Raw genomic sequence first — 23,302 nt, forward strand, 5'->3', positions numbered from 1 at the left:
GCTGCTGTAGGAGGCCACAATAAAGCCTCGATTACATTCTACTCTTGTCTCGTTGTAATTGATAGTGCATCAATTTATTGCACAGAGAATTTTCAGAGATGGACCTCCGCATCAAGCCGGTTTGCCTGCAGCGGCATCCTCAAGCAGACAACTCCAAAAAAGACTTTGAACATTGGCTAGCCTGTTTTGAAGCATACATCAGGTCTGTCCCAGACCCAATCCCAGAAGCACAGAAGCTCCAGAATCTGTACACGCGACTGAGCTCCAACGTTTTTCCCCTCGTCCAGGATGCGCCGACCTATGCAGAAGCTATGGCGCTACTGAAGGAGAATTACGATCAGCGGACCAACAAAATCTACACCAGGCATCTCCTATCCTCGCAGCACCAACTTCCCGGTGAGTCTGTGGAAGATTTCCGGAGTGCCCTGCTCGCCCTGGTGAGAGACTGTGACTGCCAGGCCGTTTTGGCCACTGAACATTCGAACCTGCTGATGAGAGACGCGTTCGTTACGGGCATAGGGTCTGACTACCTCTGCCAGCGCCTCTTAGAAGGGGCCACGCTTGACCTCGCGGCGACCAAAATACTAGCCCTCTCGCTTACGGTTGCCTCACACAACGTACAGGCCTATGCCCCCGACCGCGTGGCCCACCCCCCCTGTACATCGTGACCCCGCTGATGGCCATCCCATCATGGACCCCATCAGCGACCGCCCCCAGCCAACCCCACTCCTGCGCCACGCGGCAGCCAACCAACCCCAAGGGACCCAGATGCTACTTCTGCGGACAGTCAAAACAACCCCAGCAGCGCTGCCCGGCGCGGAGCGCACTCTGCAAGGCCTGTGGCAAGAAGAGACATTTCACTGCAGTGTGCCAGGCCCGCTCAATCGCCGCTATTGTCCCGGCACCCCCCACGTGCGGCCAGTGGGCGCCACCATCTTGCTCTACCCACAACACGTGCGGCCTGTGGGCGCTGCCATCTTGCCTGCCTCAGAACTAATGGGTGCCGCCATCTTGCCTGCCCCAGGACACGTGCGGCCCGTGGGCGCCGCCATCTTACCCGCCTCAGGACCCCTGCCCGTCGGGCACCTCATCAGGCCACTCATCGCCTGCAACCGCCGCCGACCATCCGCGTCTCGCCTCGATCACGATTGACCAGTCTCGACCGCACAACCTCGCGATCGCTTCGACAAAGGTGAAGGTCGACGGGCACAAGATATCCTGCCTTCTGGACTCCGGGAGCACTGAGAGCTTCATCACCGCGATACGGTAAGGTGCTGCTCCCTCATGGCATACCTTGCTAACCAGAGAATTTCCCTGGCCTCTGGGTCCCACTACGTGGCGATCCGGGGGTACTGCATCGCCACCCTCACAGCCCAGAGTGTAGAGTACAGCGGCTTCCGCCTCTTTGTCCTCCCCAACCTCTGCGCTGCCTTGCTACTCGGCCGGAACTTCCAATGCGACTCCAGAGCCTAACCCTGAAATTTGGCGAGCCCTTACCACCCCTTACTGTTTGCGGCCACGCTACCCTTAAGGTCGACCCGCCTTCCCTTTTTGCAAACCTAACCCCGGATTGCAAACCCGTCGCCACCAGGAGCAGACGGTACAGCGCACAGGACAGGACCTTCATTAGGTCTGAGGTCCAGCGGCTGCTGCGGGAAGGTATCATCGAGGCCAGCAACAGCCCCTGGAGAGCCCAAGTGGTAGTGGTGAAAACCGGGGAGAAAAACAGGATGGTCGTTGACTACAGTCAGACCATCAACCTGTACACGCAGCTCGACGCGTACCCCCTCCCACGCATATCTGATATGGTCAATCAGATTGCACAATACCGGGTCTTCTCGACAGTGGACCTGAAATCTGCCTACCACCAGCTCCCCATCCGTAAGGCGGACCACCCATACACTGCGTTCGAAGCAGACGGCCGCCTTTACCATTTCCTTAGATTATCATAGAATTTACAGTGCAGAAGGAGGCCATTTGGCCCATCGAGTCTGCACCGGCTCTTGGAAAGAGCACCCCACCAAGGTCAACACCTCCACCCTATCCCCATAACCCAACCCCACACACACTTCGGGTTCCCTTCGGCGTCACCAACGGGGTCTCGAATGGTTGACCGGTACGGACTGCGGGCCACTTTCCCGTACCTGGACAATGTCACCATCTGCGGCCACGGCCAGCAGGACCACGACGCTAACCTTTCCAAATTTCTCCACATCGCCACTCTCCTCAACCTCACTTACAACAAGGAGAAGTGTGCGTTCAGCACAAGCCGATTAGCCATCCTCGGCTATGTGGTTCAGAACGGAGTTCTAGGGCCTGACCCCGATCGCATGCGCCCCCTCATGGAACTCCCCCTCCCCCACTGCCCCAAGGCCCTCAAACAATGCCTGGGGTTCTTTTCGTATTACGCCCAGAGGTCCCAAACTATGCAGACAAGGCCCGCCCACTCATTCAATCCACCGTTTTCCCACTGACGGCCGAGGCTCATCAGGCCTTCGACCGTATCAAGGACGACATCGCCAAGGCCGCGATGAACGCGGTCGACGAGACGCCCCCCCTTCCAAGTCGAGAGCGATGCATCAGATGTTGCCCTGGCCACCACCCTCAACCAGGCAGACAGGCCCGTGGCATTCTTTTCCCGCACCCTCCATGCCTCTGGAATTCGGCACGCCTCCGTCGAAAAGGAGGCCCAAGCGATCGTTGAAGCTGTGCGACATTGGAGGCATTACCTGGCCGGCAGGCGATTCACTCTTCTCACTGACCAACGGTCGGTCGCCTTCATGTTCAACAACACATAGCGGGGTAAGATCAAAAGCGATAAAATCTCGAGGTGGCGGATCGAGCTCTCCAACTACAATTACGAGATTTTGTATCGCCCCGGTGAGCTCAACGAGCCCCCCAATGCTCTGTCCCAAGGTACATGTGCCAGCGCACAAGTGGACAGACTCCAGACCCTGTAAGACAATGTCTGTCACCCGGGAGTCACACGTTTTTACCACTTCATTAAGGCATGAAACTGCCCTACTCCATCGAGAGGTCACCAGACACTGCCAAGTCTGCGCGGAGTGTAAACCGCACTTCTACCGGCCAGACCGTGCGCGCCTGGTGAAGGCCTCCCGCCCCTTTGAACGCCTCAGCGTGGACTTCAAAGGGCCCTTCCCCTCCACCGACTGAAACACGTGCTTCCTCAGTATGGTCGACGAATATTCCCGATTCCCCTTTGCCGTCCCATGCCCTGATATGATGTCTGCCACCGTCATCAAAGCCCTCAACATCATCTTTGCTCTGTTCAGTTTCATCGCCTACGTCCACAGCGACCGGGGATCCTCATTTATGAGCGATGAGGTATGCCAGTTCCTGCTCAACAGGGGCATTGCCTCGAGCAGGACAACTAGCTACAACCCCCGGGGAAACGGGCAGGTGGAGCGGGAGAATGGTACGGTCTGGAAGGCCGTCCAGCTGGCCCTACAGTCCAGTAATCTCCCGGCCTCCCGCTGGCAGGAGGTCCTCCCCAATGCACTTCACTCCATTCGGTCGCTCCTGTGCACCGCGACTACCGAAGCCCTCCATGAACGTCTCTTTGCCTTCCCTAGGACGTCAACCTCCGGGGTTTCGCTCCCAACGTGGCTGGCAGCTCCAGGACCCGTTCTCCTCCGTAAACACGTGCGACTCCACAAGGCGGACCTGTTGGTCGACAGGGTACAGCTACTCCACGCCAACCCGCAGTACGCTTAAGTAGCTTACCCTGACGGCTGCCAAGACACAGTCTCCCTCAGGGACCTGGCACCAGCTGGTTCCACACACACACCCCCCTCTGCCCCGGCACCACCCTCCCTCCCCCCGGCGCACCCCACCACAGCCCCCTCTCCAGGACAATCCGTCCTCACCTTACTCCCACCTGGGGATGAAGAGAATTTTGACACACTCCCGGAGTCACCGAAGACCAAGCCGATGCCGGAGTCGCCACCAGCACTGCAGCGCTCTCAGCGGCAGATCAAGGCACCGGACCGCCTGAATTTGTAACATTTTTAAAAGCAATTTGTTTGAATACAGTTCTCCACCACCCCCGCTGGACTCATTTTTAACAGGGGGTGAATGTGGTAGACACCACTGATGTATTATACTGTATATATGTGCTTTATGGTATGGCCCAGTGTAATAAAGCCCCGATTACATTCTACTCTCGTCTCGTCGTAATTAATAGTGCATCATCTCTCTTTTTCTATCTCTCTGTTGCCGTCTCTCCCTGTCACTCTCTCCCTCTCTCTCTGGTGCTCCGTCTCTCTCTATCTCCTGTACTCATCTCCATTCTCGCCTTTCTCCCTCTAGGTGTCTCTCCATTTCTCAGTGGCTGAAGACCTGCCTAAAAGTCACGTCAATCTAGATGTTCATGCTGCCCCGGACTCTCTGTGTGGACTACGAGTTGTCGATCGCAGTGTCCTACTCCTCAAACCTGAGAAGGAGCTTTCCCGAAACAGTGTAAGATACAGAGGCTACTCTCGCCGGGGGCGAGATATACCCAGGACTAAACCCAACTAGAACTGAGGGAGCTACTCACACCCAGAGAGGAGTGACCCAGAGGGAGTGAATCAGCCCGGGTTCCTGCTCCTGATCCCTGTCCAGTGATGCCTGGGTTAGTGAGAGGGGTGAATCAGCCCGGGTTCCTGCTCCTGATCTCTGTCCAGTGACCCCCGGGTAAGGGAGAGGGATGAATCAACCCGGGTTCCTGTTCCTGATCTCTGTCCTGTGACCACTGGAATAGGGAGAGGGATGAATCAGCCCGGATTCCTGCTCCATGATCCCTGTCCAGTGGCTCTTGGGTTTCTTTGGCGGGGCGAATCAGTCCGGGTTCCTGCTCTTGATCCCTGTCCAGCGACCCATGGGTTAGAGAGGGGGGTGAATCAGCCCGGGTTCCTGCTCCTGATCCCTGTCCAGTGACCCTGGGTTAGGGAGGGGGTGAATCAGCCCGGGTTCCTGCTCCTGATCCCTGTCCATGATCCCTGGGTTAGGGAGAGGGTTGAATAAATTTGGGTTCCTGCTCCTGATGGCTGTCCATGATCCCTGGGTTAGGGAGGGATGTGAATCAGCCCGGGTTCCTGCTCCTTATCCCTGTCCAGTGACCTCTGGGTTAGGGAGGGGGTGAATCAACCTGGGTTCCTGCTCCTGACCCCTGTCCCATGACCCCTGGGCTAGGGATGGAGGTGAATCAGCCGGGGGGGGGGTTCTGTATGGTGAGGACTGCCTTGGGTGTGGATTGCTGTGTGAATTCTCTCCTGGTTGAATATCCAACAATTTGGGCTCACTGTGGGGTGTGCTCTGATGTGTTGGGTACTCTGGATCTGTGGAGACTGTGTTTACCTTAGCAGTAACAGAGACAGGCTACCAACACTTGTAATAGTACAACTCTATTTTATTTAACTAAGAGCTGTTAAACATACTTGCACTGTGGGTCGACACTATGTTAGATTGACTGAAGATCTGAGGCTAACCTGACCAGACTATACTGCTAGCACATGGTGGATGTTTGTGCTACTGACTGCGGGCTCTGTCTGTCTCAGAGGCTGCATCCCGAATGAGCGTGAAAACTAGTGCCCTCTGTCTTTATAGTGACCATGCCCTAACTGGTGATTGGCTGCTGTATTGTGTGTGTTGATTGGTCTTGCAGTGTGTCAGTCAGTGTGTGTCTCTGCACCATCATATACTGATGTGTATATTATGACAGCCTCCCCTTTTCTAAAAAAAATGTGTGTTTGTGGCAATAAATAATGTAGTATGCGAATGTTCCTAACTATGTGTGGCACATGCAAGCATATTTACAGGACTATGTACAGAAACTCTAAGTTATTTACAATGGAAGGTGTCTAGTGCAGATGGACAGTATGTAGCACAAAATATAACTAGAACAACAGTATGTACAAACCAGTGAGTTAATCAAACAGGGTAACGAAACAATCAGTTCATGAGTTCAAAGAGTCCATGAATTCAGGCAGTTCATAAATTCAGTCTCTGAGGTGGGCAACGAATTCTGGTTGACCGCCTCAAGGGTGGGTTGGGGCCGCCTGTTCTGGAATGTGTGGGACTGTGTCAGACTCAGAGGGTGGCAGAGCGAAAGGGAGATCTGCAAAGTCCGTGACGGGTTCGTCGTCGAGGTAGGACATGATGATCTGGTGGCGAGCGAGGAAGGAGTCATAGTGCCCGCCTATTTCGGCGAAGAGAGCCGTCTTGTAAACGAACCAAAAATGACCTGGGGACCACTTGTCTGAGCACCACAGCAGTGGCGGACCAACCAACATCGGGAAGTTGGACACGAACCTCGTCATCAGGAGCCAGAGCAGGGAGATCCGTGACGCGGGCGTCGTACGACGATTTGTGTTGGGTAATGGGGACTGGAAGTGACATGTGTGAAGTTGTATCTTTTGGCAAAAGTTGGCCACTCCTGACTGGCAAAACACGGGCCATTGTCGGACATGACCGTGAGCGGGATGCCATGGCGAGCGAAGGTTTCCTTGCACGCACGGATGACCGCAGTTGAGGTGAGGTCGTGTAGCCTAACTACCTCCGGGTAGTTTGAGAAATAGTCCACTATGAGGACGTAGTCCCGGCCAAGTGCATGGGACAGGTTGATGCCCACTTTAGTCCAGGGGGACTGACCAACTCATGGGGTTGCAAGGTCTCCCTTGGCTGAGCAGTCTGGAAACGCTGGCATGTTGGGCAGTTAAGAATGGCATTGGCAATGTCCTCATTGATTCCAGGCCTGTACACTGCCTCACGGGCCCGTCGGCGGCATTTCACCACTCCCAGGTGGCCCTCATGGAGCTGCTCAAGGACGAGGTTCCGCATGCTGTGCGGAATGGCGATCCTGTCCAGCTTTAGTAGAATTCCATCTACCACCGCCAGGTCATTTTTAATGTTATAGAATTGAGCGCATTGGCCCTTGAGCCACCTGTCTGTCAGGTGGCGCATGACACGTTGGAGCAGGGGATCGTTGGCCGTCTCACAACGAATCTGGATGAGTCGTTCGTCCGTGGCGGGCAGATTCGATGTGGCGAATGCCACCTGAGCATCAGTTTGGCACACAAAGCCCACTGGGTCGCAGGGTGTGGTGACAGATCGGGAGAGTGCATCGGCGACGATATGCTCCTTACCCAGGGTGTAGACGAGTTTGAAGTCGTACCGCCTGAGTTTAAGGAGAATGCGATGCAGGTTAATGCGTCATGTCGTTAAGGTCTTTTTGAATGATATTGACCAGTGGCCTGTGGTCTGTCTCGACTGTGAACTTTGACAGTCCATAGACGTAGTCATGGAATTTGACGATTCCGGTAAGAAGGCCCAGGCACTCTTTTTCAATTTGCGCATAGCGCTCTTCGGTGGGTGTCATTGTACGTGACGCGTATGCGACAGGAGCTCATGAAGAGGCGTTGTCACGTTGAAGGAGCACTGCTCCAATGCCGGACTGACTGGCACCCGTGGAGATCTTTGTTTCTTTGGCCGGATCGAAAAATGCCAACACCGGGGCCTTGGTCAGCTTCGCCCTGAGTTCCCACCATACTTGTTCATACTTGGAGGCGATCAATGTGCTCCTGCGGGGTGGTAGACCAGACGATGATGTCGTCCACATATACGTGAACCCCTTTGATACCTTCCATCATCTGCTCCGTTATTCTGTGGAACACTTCCGATGCAGAGATGATGCCAAACGGCATCCGGTTGTAGCAATACCGGCCAAATGGGGTGTTGAAGATGCAGAGCTTCCGACTGGATGCGTCGAGTTGGATCTGCCAGAACCCCTTGGATGCGTCTAGCTTGGTGAAAAATTTGGCGTGAGCCATCTCGCAGGTGAGTTCTTCGCGCTTTGGAATGGGATAGTGTTCTCTCATAATATTGCGGTTGAGGTCCTTGGGATCAATACATATGCGTAATTTGCCGGATGGTTTTTTCACGCACACCATAGAGCTGACCCAGTCAGTCGGTTCTGTAACTTTCGAAATTACGCCCTGGTCCTGCAGCTGCTGCTTGAGGCGGTCCTTGAGGGGTGCTGGTACCCTGCGAGGTGCGTGCACCACAGGCGTGGCGTTTGGTTTTAACAAGATTTTATAAGTGTATTGGAGTGTGCTCATGCCCTCGAATATACCGTGGTATCGGGTGATGATGGCATTCAGCTGTGTCCGAAAGTCAGCGTACTGAGATGCGGAAGTGTCAGCGGGTGACAGGGAGTGAACCCTTTGGACAAGGTTTAGAAGTTTGCACGCCTGAGCACCAAGCAGGGAGGATTTAGTGGATCCCACTATTTCGAATGACAGGTTAGCCTTTAATGACCGGTGCGACACTTCAAGCTGGCAAGAGCCACTGGCAGCAATGGCATTACCATTATAGTCCAGAAGCTGGCAGGCGGATGGCAGGATGGTAGGCTTGACATGGAGGCTTTCGAGGTCAGACCGCGCAATGAGGTTGGCTGAAGGGCCGGTGTCCAGGCGGAATCGGATGCGGGATCGGTTGACCGTGAGGGTGGCACACCACTCGTCGTCCGGATCAATGCGGAATATTGGGAGAGACTTGGCCTTTGTCTTCGGGAGCATCTTGTGTTTGGTGATGATGCCCACCCAAAATGGTGCTTTAGGGTCCTCGGTGTCAAGGTCCGGAATCAAGTCGGAGTCGGAATCGGTGACCGGTGGCTGGATGGTTCGGACATCCCTGTGTAGCTGGTTGGAGCGACGAGAGGTAGTAGGTTGAGCAGACCTGCATAGGGCTGCATAGTGGCCAAGCTTGACGCATTGGAGACAGCGTCGGGATTTTACAGGACATTGCCGCTTTAAGTGGGCGGAGCCACAGTTGCCGTACGTCGTGATATCAGAACGTTCGGTACGCCACCGCGCATGCGCGGTGTGGTCGTACGTAGTGCACGCCTGCGCAGTGCGGTCTTCGGCCTTGCCGTCCCCTTGGTCATTGCGCGCATGCGCGGGAGCCCGCGAAAAGCGCGCGAAATGGCCGCCCTCATCCAGGCTTAGTTTTAATGGCTTGCACCCGCTCTGCCTCGTGGGGACCTTGCCGTGCCGTTTCAGCCGCTTGAATGTGCGAGTATCGGTTAATGGCGTGTTCATGCGGAACGCACGTCTTGATGGCTATCGCAAGGGTGAGCTGTTTAACCTTGAGGAGCTGCTGACGTAGGGGGTCCGATTGCACACCGAAAACGATCTGGTCATGGATCATCGAGTCGGAGGTGGAGCCGCAATTGCAGGAATGCGCGAGGATGCGAAGGTGGGTGAGGAAAGATTGAAAAGGTTCACCCTTACCCTGCAGACGCTGTTGAAAGACATAGCGCTCAAAACTTTCATTTACCTCGATGTCATAGTGACTGTCGAATTTGAGCAGGACTGTCTTGAACTTAGACTTGTCTTCACATTCAGTGAAAGTGAGATAGTTGAAGGTATGGATGGCGTGGTCCCCGGCCGTGGAAAGGAAGAGAGCAATCTTCCTGGCGTCTGACGCAGCTTCCAGGTCTGTAGATTCGTGGTATAGCTGAAATTGTTGTTTAAAGATTTTCCAGTTTGCATCAAGGTTGCTGGTGATGCGGAGCGGCGGGGGAGGGCGGACGCTGTCCATACTACCGGATGGCTGATTGCTGGTCGAAGGCAGATCACTTGAAGGTCGGTCTATTAAACTCTAACATCACATACTGGTACCATGATGTGTTGGGTACTCTGGATCTGTGGAGACTGCGTTTACCTTAGCAGTAACATAGACAGGCTACCAACACTTGTAATAGGACAACTCTATTTTATTTAACTAAGAGCTGCTAAACATACTTGCACTGTGGGTCGACACTATGTTAGATTGACTGAAGACCTGTGCCTAACCTGACCAGCCTATACTGCTAGCACATGGTGGATGTTTGTGCTACTGACTGCGGGCTCTGTCTGTCTCAGAGGCTGCATCCCGAATGAGCGGGAAAACTAGTGCCCTCTGTCTTTATAGTGACCGTGCCCTAACTGGTGATTGGCTGCTGTGTTGTGTGTGTTGATTGGTCTTGCAGTGTGTCAGTCAGTGTGTGTCTCTGCACCATCATATACTTGTGTGTATATTATGACATGCTTCTCAGGCGAGTGAGGAATGAATCTTCTGATCTTCACCCTGTTGACGATTTCCTGTCTTCGTTATCTGTAGGTCTATTCACTGCTGCCAGTTCTCGACCTCTCTGGTTACCATTACAGAGTTCAGGAAGGTGCTCAGGAATTCTGCAGACGTCAGGGCCGCTGGTCAGAGCCGGTCTCCATGAACGATGCCATTGGAGACTTCGCCCTCCTTCTCCAGGTTCCTGTTACTTCATCAGCCAGGGATTCATTAGGAATTCCTGACACAGACCGGGGATCGTAACGCGGGAGAGGATGAGAGACAGATAGAGAGAGGGAGAGAGAGATAGAGAGTGTGTGACATAGGGAGATAGAGAGGGAGTGTTTTACAGACATAGGAAGTGGGATACAGCTTGAGATAAAAGGAGTGAGAGAATGAGAGGGAGATGTTGTGAATGAGAGATTGAGACAGAATGTCAGAGAGGGAGTGTGTGACTGGGAGCAAAGAGACAAAGTGTGTCTGAGAGAGGCAGAATGTGACAGAGTGAGGAAGCGAGAGAGGCAGAGAGGTGTGTGACAGAGAGAGGGCCAGGTGGAATGTGAGACTTACAGAGGGGGAACAGACAGAGGACTAGAGAGAGGCTGTGTGTCGCCAAGCGAGGTTCAGCTAGAGAGAGAGGGAGAGTGTGGCAGAGAGAGGAAGATAGAGTAAAAACGTTTGTGACACCAGAAGGAGTGAGAAAGAGACTATGACAGACAGATGAAGTGAGAGAAAGAGATTGTATAACAGATGAGAGAAGTGAGAGAGGAAGTAAGAGAGACTGAGAGAGATATAGAGAGAGGGAGAGTGAGAGAGTGTGTGACAGAGAGAGGCAAAGAATGGGACAAAGAGTAAGAGACAGAGAGAGGGAAAGGGCAACAGAAAAAAGGGGTGAGAGAAAGATTTGGTGCTGGATGCACCGTTGCTAAGTGCGGAGGCTAAGTGCTAACACTGGTGTGGGAACTGAGCATTTTCCGAAGGTATTTTTTGGCGCTAGCCCCTCACCTGCGACTTGTGACCGGCTAGCAGCCGCGCCGAGTGAAATTCCCGGCTCCCACGGTATAAACGCATGAGGATTAGCCAGGTCCATGGCCACTCATGCGCATGAACGAGGGAGAGAGTGAGACAGAGAGTGAGCGAGCGAGAGAGCGACACAGAGAGTGAGCGCGGTAGGGAGTGAGACAAAGCGAGGGAGGGAGTGAGACAAAGTGAGCGAGGGAGTGGGTGAGACAGAGTGACTGAGGGAGAGAGTGAGACAGAGTAAGCGAGGGAGAGAGAGAGACAAATAGTGAGCGAGGGAAGGAGTGAGACAGAGAGTGAGCGAGGGAGGGAGAGAGACAGTAAGCGAGGGAGGGAGAGACCGAGACAGAGAGTGAGCGAGGGAGAGAGTGAGACAGAGAGTGAGCGAGGGAGAGAGTGAGACAGAGAGTAAGCAAGGGAGAGAGCGAGACAAAGAGTGAGCGAGGGAGGGAGTGAAACAGAGTGAATGATGGAAAGAGTGAGACAGTGAGTGGACGAGAGAGGGAGTGAGACAGAGAGTGAGCGAGGGAGAGAGTGAGACAGAGAGTGAGCAAGGGAGAGAGTGAGACAGAGTGAGCATGGGAGTGAGTGAGACAAAGAGTGAGCGAGGGAGAGAGTGAAACAGAGAGTGAGCGAGGGAGAGAGAGGGACAGAGAGTGAGTGAGAGAGAGGGTGAGACAGAGAGTGAACGAGGGAGAGAGTGAGACAAAGAATGAGCGAGGGAGAGTGTGAGACAGTGAGCGACGGAGGGAGTGAGACAGTGAATGAGGGAGAGAGTGAGACAGAGATTAAGCGAGGGAGAAGGTGAGACAAAGAGTGAGCGAGGGAGGGAGTGAGACAGTGAGCGAGGGAGGGAGTGAGACACAGAGTGAGTGAGGGAGAGAGTGAGACAGAGTGAGACAGTGAGCGAGGCAGAGAGTGAGACAGAGATTAAGCGAGGGAGAAGGTGAGACAAAGAGTGAGCGAGGGAGGGAGTGAGACAGTGAGCGAGGGAGGGAGTGAGACACAGAGTAAGCGAGGGAGAGAGTGAGACAAAGAGTGAGCGAGGGAGGGAGTGAGACAAAGTGAAAGAGGGAGGGAGTGAGACAGAGTGAATGAGGGAGAGAGTGAGACAGAGTGAGCATGGGAGTGAGTGAGACAAAGAGTGAGCAAGGGAGGGAGTGAGACAGTGAGCGAGGGAGGGAGTGAGTCAGTGAATGAGGGAGAGAGTGAGACAGAGAGTGAGCGAGGGAGAGAGTGAGACAAAGATTGAGCAAGGGAGGGAGTGAGACTGTGAGCAAGGGAGGGAGTGAGTCAGTGAACGAGGGAGAGAGTGAGACAGAGAGTGAGCGAGGGAGAGAGTGAGACAGAGAGTAAGTGAGGCAGAGAGTGAGACAAAGAGTGAGTGAGGGAGTGAGTGAGACAGTGAGCGAGGGAGGGAGACAGTGAATGAGGGAGAGAGTGAGACAGAGATTGAGCAAGGGAGGGAGTGAGACAGTGAGCAAGGGAGGGAGTGAGTCAGTGAACGAGGGAGAGAGTGAGACAGAGAGTGAGCGAGGGAGAGAGTGAGACAGAGAGTAAGTGAGGCAGAGAGTGAGACAAAGAGTGAGCGAGGGAGTGAGTGAGACAGTGAGCGAGGGAGGGAGACAGTGAATGAGGGAGAGAGTGAGACAGATTGAGCAAGGGAGGGAGTGAGACAGTGAGCAAGGGAGGGAGTGAGACAGTGAATGAGGGAGGGAGTGAGTCAGTGAACGAGGGAGAGAGTGAGACAGAGAGTGAGCGAGGGAGAGAGTGAGACAGAGAGTAAGTGAGGCAGAGAGTGAGACAAAGAGTGAGCGAGGGAGTGAGTGAGAGAGTGAGCGAGGGAGGGAGACAGTGAATGAGGGAGAGAGTGAGACAGAGATTGAGCAAGGGAGGGAGTGAGACAGTGAGCAAGGGAGGGAGTGAGACAGTGAATGAGGGAGAGAGTGAGACAGAGAGTGAGCGAGGGAGAGAGTGAGACAGAGAGTAAGTGAGGCAGAGAGTGAGACAAAGAGTGAGCGAGGGAGTGAGTGAGACAGTGAGCGAGGGAGGGAGACAGTGAATGAGGGAGAGAGTGAGATAGAGAGTGAGCGAGGGAGAGAGAGGGACAGAGAATGAGTGAGAGAGAGAGTGAGACAGAGAGTGAACGAGGGAGAGAGTGAGACAAAATGAGCGAGGGAGGGAGTGAGACCGTGAGCGACGGAGGGAGTGAGACAGTGAATGAGGGAGAGGGTGAGACAGAGTGAGCGAGGGAGAGAGTGAGACAGAGTGAGACAGTAAGCGAGGCAGAGAGTGAGACAGCGAATAAGCGAGGTAGAAGCGAGACAAAGAGAGAGCGAGGGAGGGATTGAGACAGTAAGTGAGGCAGAGAGTGAGACAGAGAGCAAGCAAGGGAGAGAGCGAGACAAAGAGTGAGCGAGGGAGGGAGTGAGACAAAGTGAGAGAGGGAGGGAGTGAGACAGAGTGAATGAGGGAGAGAGCGAGCGAGGGAGAGTGAGACAGAGAGCAAGCGAGGGAGAGAGCGAGACAAAGAGTGAGCGAGGGAGGGAGTGAGACAAAGTGAGCGAGGGAGCGAGTGAGACAGAGTGAATGGGGGAGAGAGTGAGACAGAGAGTGAGCGAGGGAGAGAGTGAGACAGAGAGTAAGTGAGGGCGAGAGTGAGACAAAGAGTGAGCCAGGGAGTGAGTGAGACAGTGAGCGAGGGAGGGAGACAGTGAATGAGGGAGAGAGTGAGACAGAGAGTGACCGAGGGAGAGAGTGAGACAGAGTGAGCGAGGGAGAGAGTGAGACAAAGAGTAAGGGAGGGAGGGAGGGAGACAAAGTGAGCGAGGGAGGGAGTGAGACAGAGTGAATGAGGGAGAGAGTGAGACAGAGAGTAAGCGAGGGAGGGAGTGATCAGAGAGTGAGCGAGGGAGAGAGTGAGACAGAGAGTGAGTGAGGGAGCGAGTGAGACAGAGAGTGAGGGAGGGAGAGAGCGAGACAGAGAGTGAGTGAGGGAAAGAGTAAGCAAGGGAGAGAGCGAGACAAAGAGTGAGTGAGGGAGGGAGTGATGCAGAGTGAATGAGGGAAAGAGTGAGACAGTGAGTGGGCGAGGGAGGGAGTGAGACAGAGGGAGCAAGGGAGAGAGTGAGACAGAGAGTGAGCGAGGGAGGGAGTGAGACAGAGAGTGAGGGAGGGAGAGAGTGAGAGAGAGAGTGAATGAGGGAGAGAGTGAGAGAGAAAGTGAGTGAGGGAGGGAGTGAAACAGAGAGTGAGTGAGGGAGAAAGTGAGCGAGGGAGAGTGAGAGAGATTGAGCGAGGGAGAGAGTGAGAGAGAGTGAGTGAGGGAGAGAGTTAGACAGAGAGTGAGCGAGGGAGAGTGAGACAGAGAGTGAGTGAGGGAGAGGGCGAGACAGAGAGGGATTGAGTGAGACAGAGAGTGAGTGAGGGAGGGAGTGAGTCAGACAGTGAGCAAGGGAGAGAGCGAGCGAGGAAGAGAGTGAGAGAGAGAGTGAACGAGGGAGAGAGAGAGTTTTCGAGGGAGAGAGTGGAACAGAGAGTGAGCGAGGGAGAGAGTGAGAGAGAGAGTGAGTTGAGGGAGGGAGTGAGACAGTGAGTGAGCGAGGCAGAGAGCGAGTCAGAGTGAGAGAGTGAGCGAGGGTGAGAGCGAGAGAGAGCGTGAATGAGGGAGAGAGCAAGAGAGGGTGAATGAGGGAGAGAGCAAGAGAGAGAGTGAATGATGGAGAGAGCGAAAGAGAGTGTGAATGAGGGAGATAGTGAGACAGAGTGATTGAGGGAGAGATTGAGTCAGAGAGTGAGTGAGGGAGAGATTGAGACAGAGAGTGAGTGAGGGAGGTAGTGAGACAGAGAGTGAGCGAGGGAGAGAGAGCGAGAGAGAAAGCGAGGGAGAGAGCGATCGAGGGAGAGCGCAAGCGAGGGAGAGCGCGAGCGAAGGAGAGAGAGCAAGACAGAGTTAGCGAGTGTGGGACCGAGATAGAGAGTGAGCGAGGGAGAGAGCGAAACAGGGAGGGAACAAGGGAGAGGGCAAGACAGAGAGCAACCGAGGGAGAGAGCGAGACAGAGTGAGGAAAAGAGCGACACAGAGAGTGAGCGATAGAAAGAGCGAGACAGAATGAGCGGGGAAGAAAATGCTGCAGAGAGTTAGTGAGAGAGAAAGTAAGGCAGAGAGTGAACGAGGGAGGAAATGAGGCAGAGATGAGTGAGTGAGAAAGCAAAGCAGAGACTGAGCAAGGGAGAGGGCGAGACAGAGAGTGAGCGAGGGAGAGTGAGACAGAGAGCGAGTGATGGAGCGAGTGAGACAGAGAGTGATCGAGGGAGAGAGCGAGATAGAGAGTGAGCGAGGGGGAGAGACAGAGAGTGAGCGAGGGAGAGAGCGAGACAGAAAGTGAGCGAGGGAGAGAGTGAGACAGAGAGTGAGTGATGGAGCGAGTGAGACAGAGAGTGATCGAGGGAGAGAGCGAGATAGAGAGTGAGCGAGGGGGAGAGTGAGACAGAGAGTGAATGAGGGAGTGAGACAGAGAGTGAATGAGGGAGAGAGTGAGACAGAGAGTGAGACAGAGAGTGAGCGAGGGAGAGAGTGAGACAGAATGAGCGGGGAAGAAAATGCTGCAGAGAGTTAGTGAGAGAGAAAGTAAGGCAGAGAGTGAACGAGGGAGGAAATGAGGCAGAGAGTGAGTGAGTGAGAAAGCAAAGCAGAGAGTGAGCAAGGGAGAGGGCGAGACAGAGAGTGAGTGAGGGAGAGTGAGACAGAGAGCGAGTGATGGAGCGAGTGAGACAGAGAGTGATCGAGGGAGAGAGCGAGATAGAGAGTGAGCGAGGGGGAGAGACAGAGAGTGAGCGAGGGAGTGAGCGAGGGAGAGAGTGAGACAGAGAGTGAGTGATGGAGCGAGTGAGACAGAGAGTGATCGAGGGAGAGAGCGAGATAGAGAGTGAGCGAGGGGGAGAGACAGAGAGTGAGCGAGGGAGAGAGCGAGACAGTGAGTGAGCGAGGGAGAGAGTGAGACAGAGAGTGAGTGATGGAGCGAGTGAGACAGAGAGTGAGCGAGGGAGAGAGCGAGACAGAGAGTGAGCGAGGGAGAGAGTGAGACTGAGAGTGAACGAGGGAGAGATAGACAGAGAGTGAGCGAGGGAGAGAGTGAGACAGAGAGTGAATGAGGGAGTGAGACAGAGAGTGAATGAGGGAGAGAGTGAGACAGAGAGTGAGACAGAGAGCAGGCGAGGGAGAGAGTGAGACAGAGAGTGAGTGAGGGAGTGAGACAGAGAGTGAATGAGGGAGAGAGTGAGACAGAGTGAGCGAGGGAGAGCGTGAGACAGATTGAGACAGTGAGCGAGGCAGCGAGTGAGACAGACAATAAGTGAGGGAGATGCGAGACAAAGAGTGAGCGAGGGAGGGAGTGAGACAAAGTGAGAGAGGGAGGGAGTGAGACAGAGTGACTGAGGGAGAGAGTGAGACAGAGAGCGAGGGAGGGAGTGAGACACAGATTAAGCGAGGGAGAGAGCGAGACAAAGAGTGAGCGTGGGAGGGAGTGAGACAAAGTGAGAGACGGAGGGAGTGGGACAGAGTGAACGAGGGAGAGAGTGAGACAGAGAGCAAGCGAGGGAGAGAGCGAGACAAAGAGTGATGGAGGGAGGGAGTGAGACAAAGTGAGCGAGGGAGCGAGTGAGACAGAGTGAATGGGGGAGAGAGTGAGACAGAGAGTAAGCGAGGGAGACAGTGAGACAGCGAGTAAGTGAGGGAGAGAGTGAGACAGAGAGTGAGACAGAGAGTAAGTGAGGGAGAGAGTGAGACAAAGAGTGAGCGAGGGAGTGAGTGAGACAGTGAGCGAGGGAGGGAGACAGTGAATGAGGGAGAGAGTGAGACAGAGAGTGAACGAGGGAGAGAGTGAGACAGAGTGAGCGAGGGAGAGAGTGAGACAAAGAGTAAGGGAGGGAGGGACGGAGACAAAGTGAGCGAGGGAGGGAGCGAGACAGTGAGTGAGCGAGGGAGAGAGTGGGACAGAGAGTGAGTGATGGAGCGAGTGAGACAGAGAGTGAGCGAGGGAGAGAGCGAGACAGAGAGTGAGCGAGGGAGAGAGTGAGACAGAGAGTGAACGAGGGAGAGATAGACAGAGAGTGAGCGAGTGAGAGAGTGAGACAGAGAGTGAATGAGGGAGTGAGACAGAGAGTGAATGAGGGAGAGAGTGAGACAGAGAGTGAGACAGAGAGTGAGCGAGGGAGAGAGTGAGACAGAATGAGCGGGGAAGAAAATGCTGCAGAGAGTTAGTGAGAGAGAAAGTAAGGCAGAGAGTGAACGAGGGAGGAAATGAGGCAGAGAGTGAGTGAGTGAGAAAGCAAAGCAGAGAGTGAGCAAGGGAGAGGGCGAGACAGAGAGTGAGCGAGGGAGAGTGCGAGGGAGCGAGTGAGACAGAGAGTGATCGAGGGAGAGTGCGAGATAGAGAGTGAGCGAGGGGGAGAGACAGAGAGTGAGCGAGGGAGTGAGCGAGGGAGAGAGTGAGACAGAGAGTGAGTGATGGAGCGAGTGAGACAGAGCGTGATCGAGGGAGAGAGCGAGATAGAGAGTGAGCGAGGGGGAGAGACAGAGAGTGAGCGAGGGAGTGAGCGAGACAGTGAGTGAGCGAGGGAGAGAGTGAGACAGAGAGTGAGTGATGGAGCGAGTGAGACAGAGAGTGAGCGAGGGAGAGAGCGAGACAGAGAGTGAGCGAGCGCGAGAGTGAGACAGAGAGTGAACGAGGGAGAGATAGACAGAGAGTGAGCGAGGGAGAGAGTGAGACAGAGAGTGAAAGAGGGAGTGAGACAGAGAGTGAATGAGGGAGAGAGTGAGACAGAGAGTGAGACAGAGAGTGAGCGAGGGAGAGAGTGTTGACAGAGAGTGAGTGAGGGACTGAGACAGAGAGTGAATGAGGGAGAGAGTGAGACAGAGAGTGAGCGAGGGAGGGATTGAGACAGAGTGAGCGAGGGAGAGCGCGAGACAGAAAGTGAGCGAGGGAGTGAGTGAGACAGAGAGTGAGTGAGTGTGAAACAGAGTGATCGAGGGAGTGAGCGAGGCTGAGTGAGCGACTGAGAAAGTGAGACACAGAGTGAGCGAGGGAGAGAGCAAGTCAGAGTGAGCGAGGCACAGAGTCAGCGAGGGAGAGAGCAAGTCAGAGTGAGCGAGGCACAGAGTCAGCGAGGGAAAGAGTAAGACAGAGAGTGAGCAATGGAGAAAGCGAGGCAGAGAGTGAGTGAGGGTGAAAGCAAGTCAGTGAATGAGTTAGGGAGAGTGAGAGTGTCGCAAAGCTCGGGCAGTATCTGCTCGTTACCACAATTAGAAACCTTTTTGTAAAAATCACAGCCAGAGTTTGAACGAGGGAGAAAGTGGGCCATAGAGTGAGCGAGGGAGAGAGTAAGATAGAGAATGAGCAAGGGACAAAAGTGGGGCAGAGAGTGAGTGATGGAACCATCAATTCACGTGAGACAGAGTTGAAGTGAACAGTGGCTTTAATCGACTAGAATAGTGCCTGCCTGCGACTGCTCTGCTAGTGAGAACCGCCTACAGGGAGACTACTCTTTATACCTCCTCTCAAGGGGCGGAGCCAGGGGCAGAGCCCACAAGGGCACCAACATGATACATTCCATGTAATATCGTATAATGGTCCATAGGTGGAATCCGCATGGGCAACAGCGTGATACAGTGACATACATGGTGAATGGTTAATACAATACGTTCACATTAACCCCCTGTTAAAAAATTGAAATCCGGCGGGGGTGAAGGGTTCACAGGTTCAGTCTGTCCGGCGCCCTGATTGTGCGCTGTGATCGCTGGAGCTCTGGCATCGCAGCTGGCCCGGGTGTCAAACTTATCCGTGCGGGCATGGGTGGTGAAGTCGCCGGTGCGGGCACGGACATGGACTACGGGAGCGAGTCTTCTGGAGCTTCATTCCTGTGGGTCGGTGAAGGGGGGGCCGGAGGACAGGAGGGGGTGTGGGTGCCATGTGGGGGCAGTGGCACTGGTCGGCGTAGGTTGGGGGGGTAGGTTGGAGTGGCGGTGGTAGTGGAACCTGCGGGTGCCAGGTCCGTGAGGGAAACCATATCCTGTTGGCCATCGGGGTGTTCTACGTATGCGTACTGGGGGTTGATGTGAAGGAGCTGGACCCTCTCTACCAGGGGGTCGGACTTATGGCTCCTGACGTGTTTGTGGAGTAGGACGGGCCCCGGTGTCTTCAGCCAGGTTGGAGCGAGACCCCGGAGGTGGATTTCCTGGGTTAAACAAACAGGCTGTCATGAAGTGTCTCGTTCGTGGCCGTGCAAAGGAGGGACCTAATGGAGTGGAGCGCGTCGGGGAGGACCTCCTGCCAGTGGGAAACTGGGAGATTCCTCGACCGTAGGGCCAGAAGGATGGCCTTCCAGACCGTCGCGTTCTCACTCTCCACCTGTCCGTTTCCCCAGGGGTTATAACTGGTAGTCCTGCTCGAGGCGGAATAGAATGTAAAGTCCAGTTGTTCTTTATGGTTGACCTCTGGTACTGACGCTGTTCATCGCTCATAAACGAGGAGCCCCGGTCACTGTGGACGTACGTGGGGAAACTGAACAAGATGAAGACACTATGCAGGGCCTTAATGACGGTGGCCGCGGTCATGTTGGGGCAGGGGACTGCAAAGGGGAAGCGGGAGAACTCGTCAACGACGTTGAGGAAATACGTGTTGCAGTTGGTAGAGGGGAGGGGCCCTTTGAAGTCGATACTGAGGTGCTCAAAGGGCCGTGATGCCTTCACGAGGTGGGCCTTATCCAGTCGATAGAAGTGCAGATTTGGCAGTCGCTGGTCATGGCCCTGGCCTCCTCGGTGGAGTAAGGCAGGTTGCAGGCCTTGATGTAGTGGAGAAGCCGGGTGACCCCCCGTGTGGCAGAGGTCATCGTGGATGGCCCGGAGTCGGTCATCTTGCGCGCTGGCACATGTGCCGCGGGACAGAGCATCTGGGGGCTCGTTGAGCTTCCCAGGGCGATACACTATATCGTAATTATAGGTGGAGAGTTCGATCCTCCACCTCAAGATCTTATCGTTCTTGATCTTGCCCCGCTGTGTATTATCAAACATGAAGGCTACCGATCGTTGGTCGGTGACGAAGGTAAACCTCCTACCAGTGAGGTAGTGCCTCCAGTGCCGCACAGCTTCCACGATGGCTTGGGCTTCTTTTTCGATTGAGGAGTGTCGAATTTCGGAGGCGTTGAGGGTACGGGAAAAAAATGCTACTGGCCTGGCAGCCTGGTTAAGTGTGTCGGCGAGGGCGACTTCTGACGCGTCGCTCTCCACCTGGAAGGGACTCATCCACCGCGCGCATCGCGGCTTTCGCAATATCTGCCTTGATGTGGCTGAAGGCCTGGCGGGCCTCAGCTGCCAGTGGGAAGATGGTAGCCTTGATTAGTGGGCAGACTTTGTCCGCATAGTTGGGGACCCACTGGGCTTAATAGGAAAAGAACTCGAGGCACCTTTTCAGGACCTTGGGGCAGTGGGGGAGGGGGAGTTGCAGGAGGGGGCGCATACGGTTGGGGTCGGGTCCTAGAATGCCATTTTCCACGACATAGCCGAGGATGGCTAGTCTGGTTGTGCGGAAAACGCATTTCTCCTTGTGATAAGTGAGGTTGAGGCCTTGGGCGGTTTGGAGAAATTTCTGGAGGTTGGTGTCGTGGTCCAGCTGGTCGTGGCCACAGGTGGTGATGTTGTCCAAGTACGGAAATGTGGCCCGCAGCCCGTACTAGTCCACCATTCGGTCCATCGTTCTTTGGAAGACCGAGACCCCGTTCGTGGCGCCGAAGGGAACCCGGAGGAAGTGGAAGAATCGGCCGTCTGCCTCCAAGACAGATTGGGAGCTGGTGGTACGCAGACTTCAGATCCACCGTGGAGAACACCAGGTAGTGTGCGATCTGATTAACCATGTCTGCAATCCGGGGAAGGGGGTACGCATCAAGGTGTGTGTACCGGTTTATGGTTTGGCTGTAATCTACAACTGTCCGGTTCTTTTCCCCGGTCCTGACGACCACCACCTCAGCTCTCCAGGGCCTATTTCTGGCCTCGATGATCCCTTCCCGCAAGAGTCACTGCACCTCGGACCTGATTAAATTTCTGTCCTGGATGCTGTACCGCCTGCTTCTGGTGGCAACTGGCTTACAGTCGGCAGTGAGATTTGCGAAGAGCGGGGGAGGGTCGACCTTCAGAGTCGCGAGGCTACATACGGTGAGTGGGGGTAGGGGCCCGCCGAACTTCAGGCTTAGTCTCCTGCGGTTGCACTGGAAGCCCACTCCCAACAGGAGAGGAGCGCAGAGGTCGGGGAGTACATATAGTTTAAAATTGGTGTACTCGGCACCCTGTATCGCGAGGTTTGCGACAGTGTACCTCCGGATCTGCACTGAGTGCGATCCAGAAGCGAGGGAGATTGAAGTGCAGGGACGATTTGGAGCGAGCAGCGCCTTACCATGTCTGGGTGAATGAAGCTCTCCGTGCTCCCGGAGTCGAACAGGCAAGGCGTTTCGTATCCATTGACCCAGACGGTCATCATGGAGCTCCGGAGGTGTTTTGGTCGTGACTGGTCAAGGGTGACCGCGCCGAGTTGCGGGTAGCCGGTGTGGTCGGAGGTGATGGGGTTGTTCCAAGATGACTGCCCCCGTCGGTCGTACGTGTTGGGCGGCGTTGCAGATGGCAGCCATGATGGCGGCCTCCTTCGGTCGAAGAAGATGGCATCCAAGATGGCGGCCCCCGTGAGTCGCACGTGGCAGGCCGCGTAGGAGACGGTGGCCAAGATGGCGGCCCCCGTGAGTCGCACATGTTGTACGGGCTTGAAGATGGCTGCCCCCACGGACAACACGAGTCGGATGATGCGTCCGGAGGGGGTGGAATCGGCAGGCACACCGCTACACTGTGGGGTCTGCGAGCTTGTGAGTCTGAGAGTCAGGCCTGCGACTTGGAGGATTTGGGCCTGGCCAGGCAAACTTTGGCGAAGTGTCCCTTATTGCCGTAGTCGCTGCAGTTCGCGTTCCGAGCTGGGCAGCGCTGCCTGGGGTGGTGGTGCTGGCCACAGAAATAGCAGGATAGCCCCCCGGGTTGACGAGCAGCCGCGCGGCACAGGCCTGGGGTACTCTCTGGTTGGGGCTCCACGAGGGGGTCGCATAATCAGACGGGAACGCGTTGAGGTTTTGGAACGCTACTTCTAGGGAGGTGGCTAGTTTTACCGTCTCTTCTAGGTCGAGGGCACCTTTCTCGAGCAGGCGCTGTCTGACGTAGCTGGACCTGACTCCAGCCACGTAGGTGTCCCGGATGGCAAGTTCCATGTGTTGTGAGGCCATGACGGCCTGGTAGTTGCAGCTTCGGGCGAGGACTTTCAGGTCGCGTAGGTCCTCCTCCAGCGATTCCCCGGGGAGTTGGCGGTGAGTGGTGAGAAGGTGCCGCGCGGACACCTCATTCACTGGCCTTGCGTATAGGCGCTTCAGCATCACGATGGCGTCCGCGTACGTGGAGGCTTCGTCGAGTTGTACAGAGATTCGATGGCTCACCTGGGCGTGGAGGAGGCTCAGCTTCTGATCTTCGGTGACGGAAGGCGAAGAGGAGGCGGCGAGGTAGGCCTTGAAACAACGGAGCCAGTGCGAAAAAAATCCCTTTGGCCTCCACGGCCTGTGGGTCGAGTTCCAGTCAGTCAGGTTTGAGGGCCGATTCCATTGTGGTATTGTAATCGATTAAATTGATGCGACCATCAATTCACGCGAGACAGAGGGTTGAAGTGAACAGTGGCTTTAATCGACTAGAACAGTGCCTGCCTGCGATGCTCTGCTAGTGAGAACCACCTACAGGGTTGCTACTCTTCATACCTCCTCTCAAGGGGCGGAGCCAGGGGCAGAGTCCACAAGGGCACCAACATTATACATTCCATGTAATATCGTACAATGGTCCATAGGTGGAACCCACATGGGCAACAGCGTGATACAGTGACATACATGGTGAATGGTTAATACAATACGTTCACCACATTAACCCCCTGTTAAAAAATTGAAGTCCGGTGGGGGTGAAGGGTTCACAGGTTCAGTCTGTCCGGCGCCCTGATCGTGCGCTGTGATCGTCGGAGCTCTGGCATCGCAGCTGGCCCGGGTGTCGAACTCCCCTCAAGGGGTGGAGTCAGGGACGGAGCCCACAAAGGCACCAACATGATACATT

At 55.0% G+C, this 23,302-nt stretch overlaps 1 protein-coding gene across 1 annotated transcript in view; it reads left to right on the top strand.

Moving 5' to 3' along the window:
- The window catches only part of LOC140392865 (alpha-2-macroglobulin-like), a 305,968-nt gene that overhangs the window by 152,221 nt on the left and 130,445 nt on the right, over positions 1-23,302 (top strand). Inside the window, exons 15-16 of the mRNA XM_072478608.1 lie at positions 4,330-4,479; positions 10,162-10,308. Coding sequence (XP_072334709.1) covers positions 4,330-4,479; positions 10,162-10,308 — 297 coding nt within the window. The remainder of the gene's footprint in view (positions 1-4,329; positions 4,480-10,161; positions 10,309-23,302) is intronic.

Source organism: Scyliorhinus torazame, chromosome 16 (assembly GCF_047496885.1).
Source record: "Scyliorhinus torazame isolate Kashiwa2021f chromosome 16, sScyTor2.1, whole genome shotgun sequence".
NCBI lineage: Eukaryota > Metazoa > Chordata > Chondrichthyes > Carcharhiniformes > Scyliorhinidae > Scyliorhinus > Scyliorhinus torazame.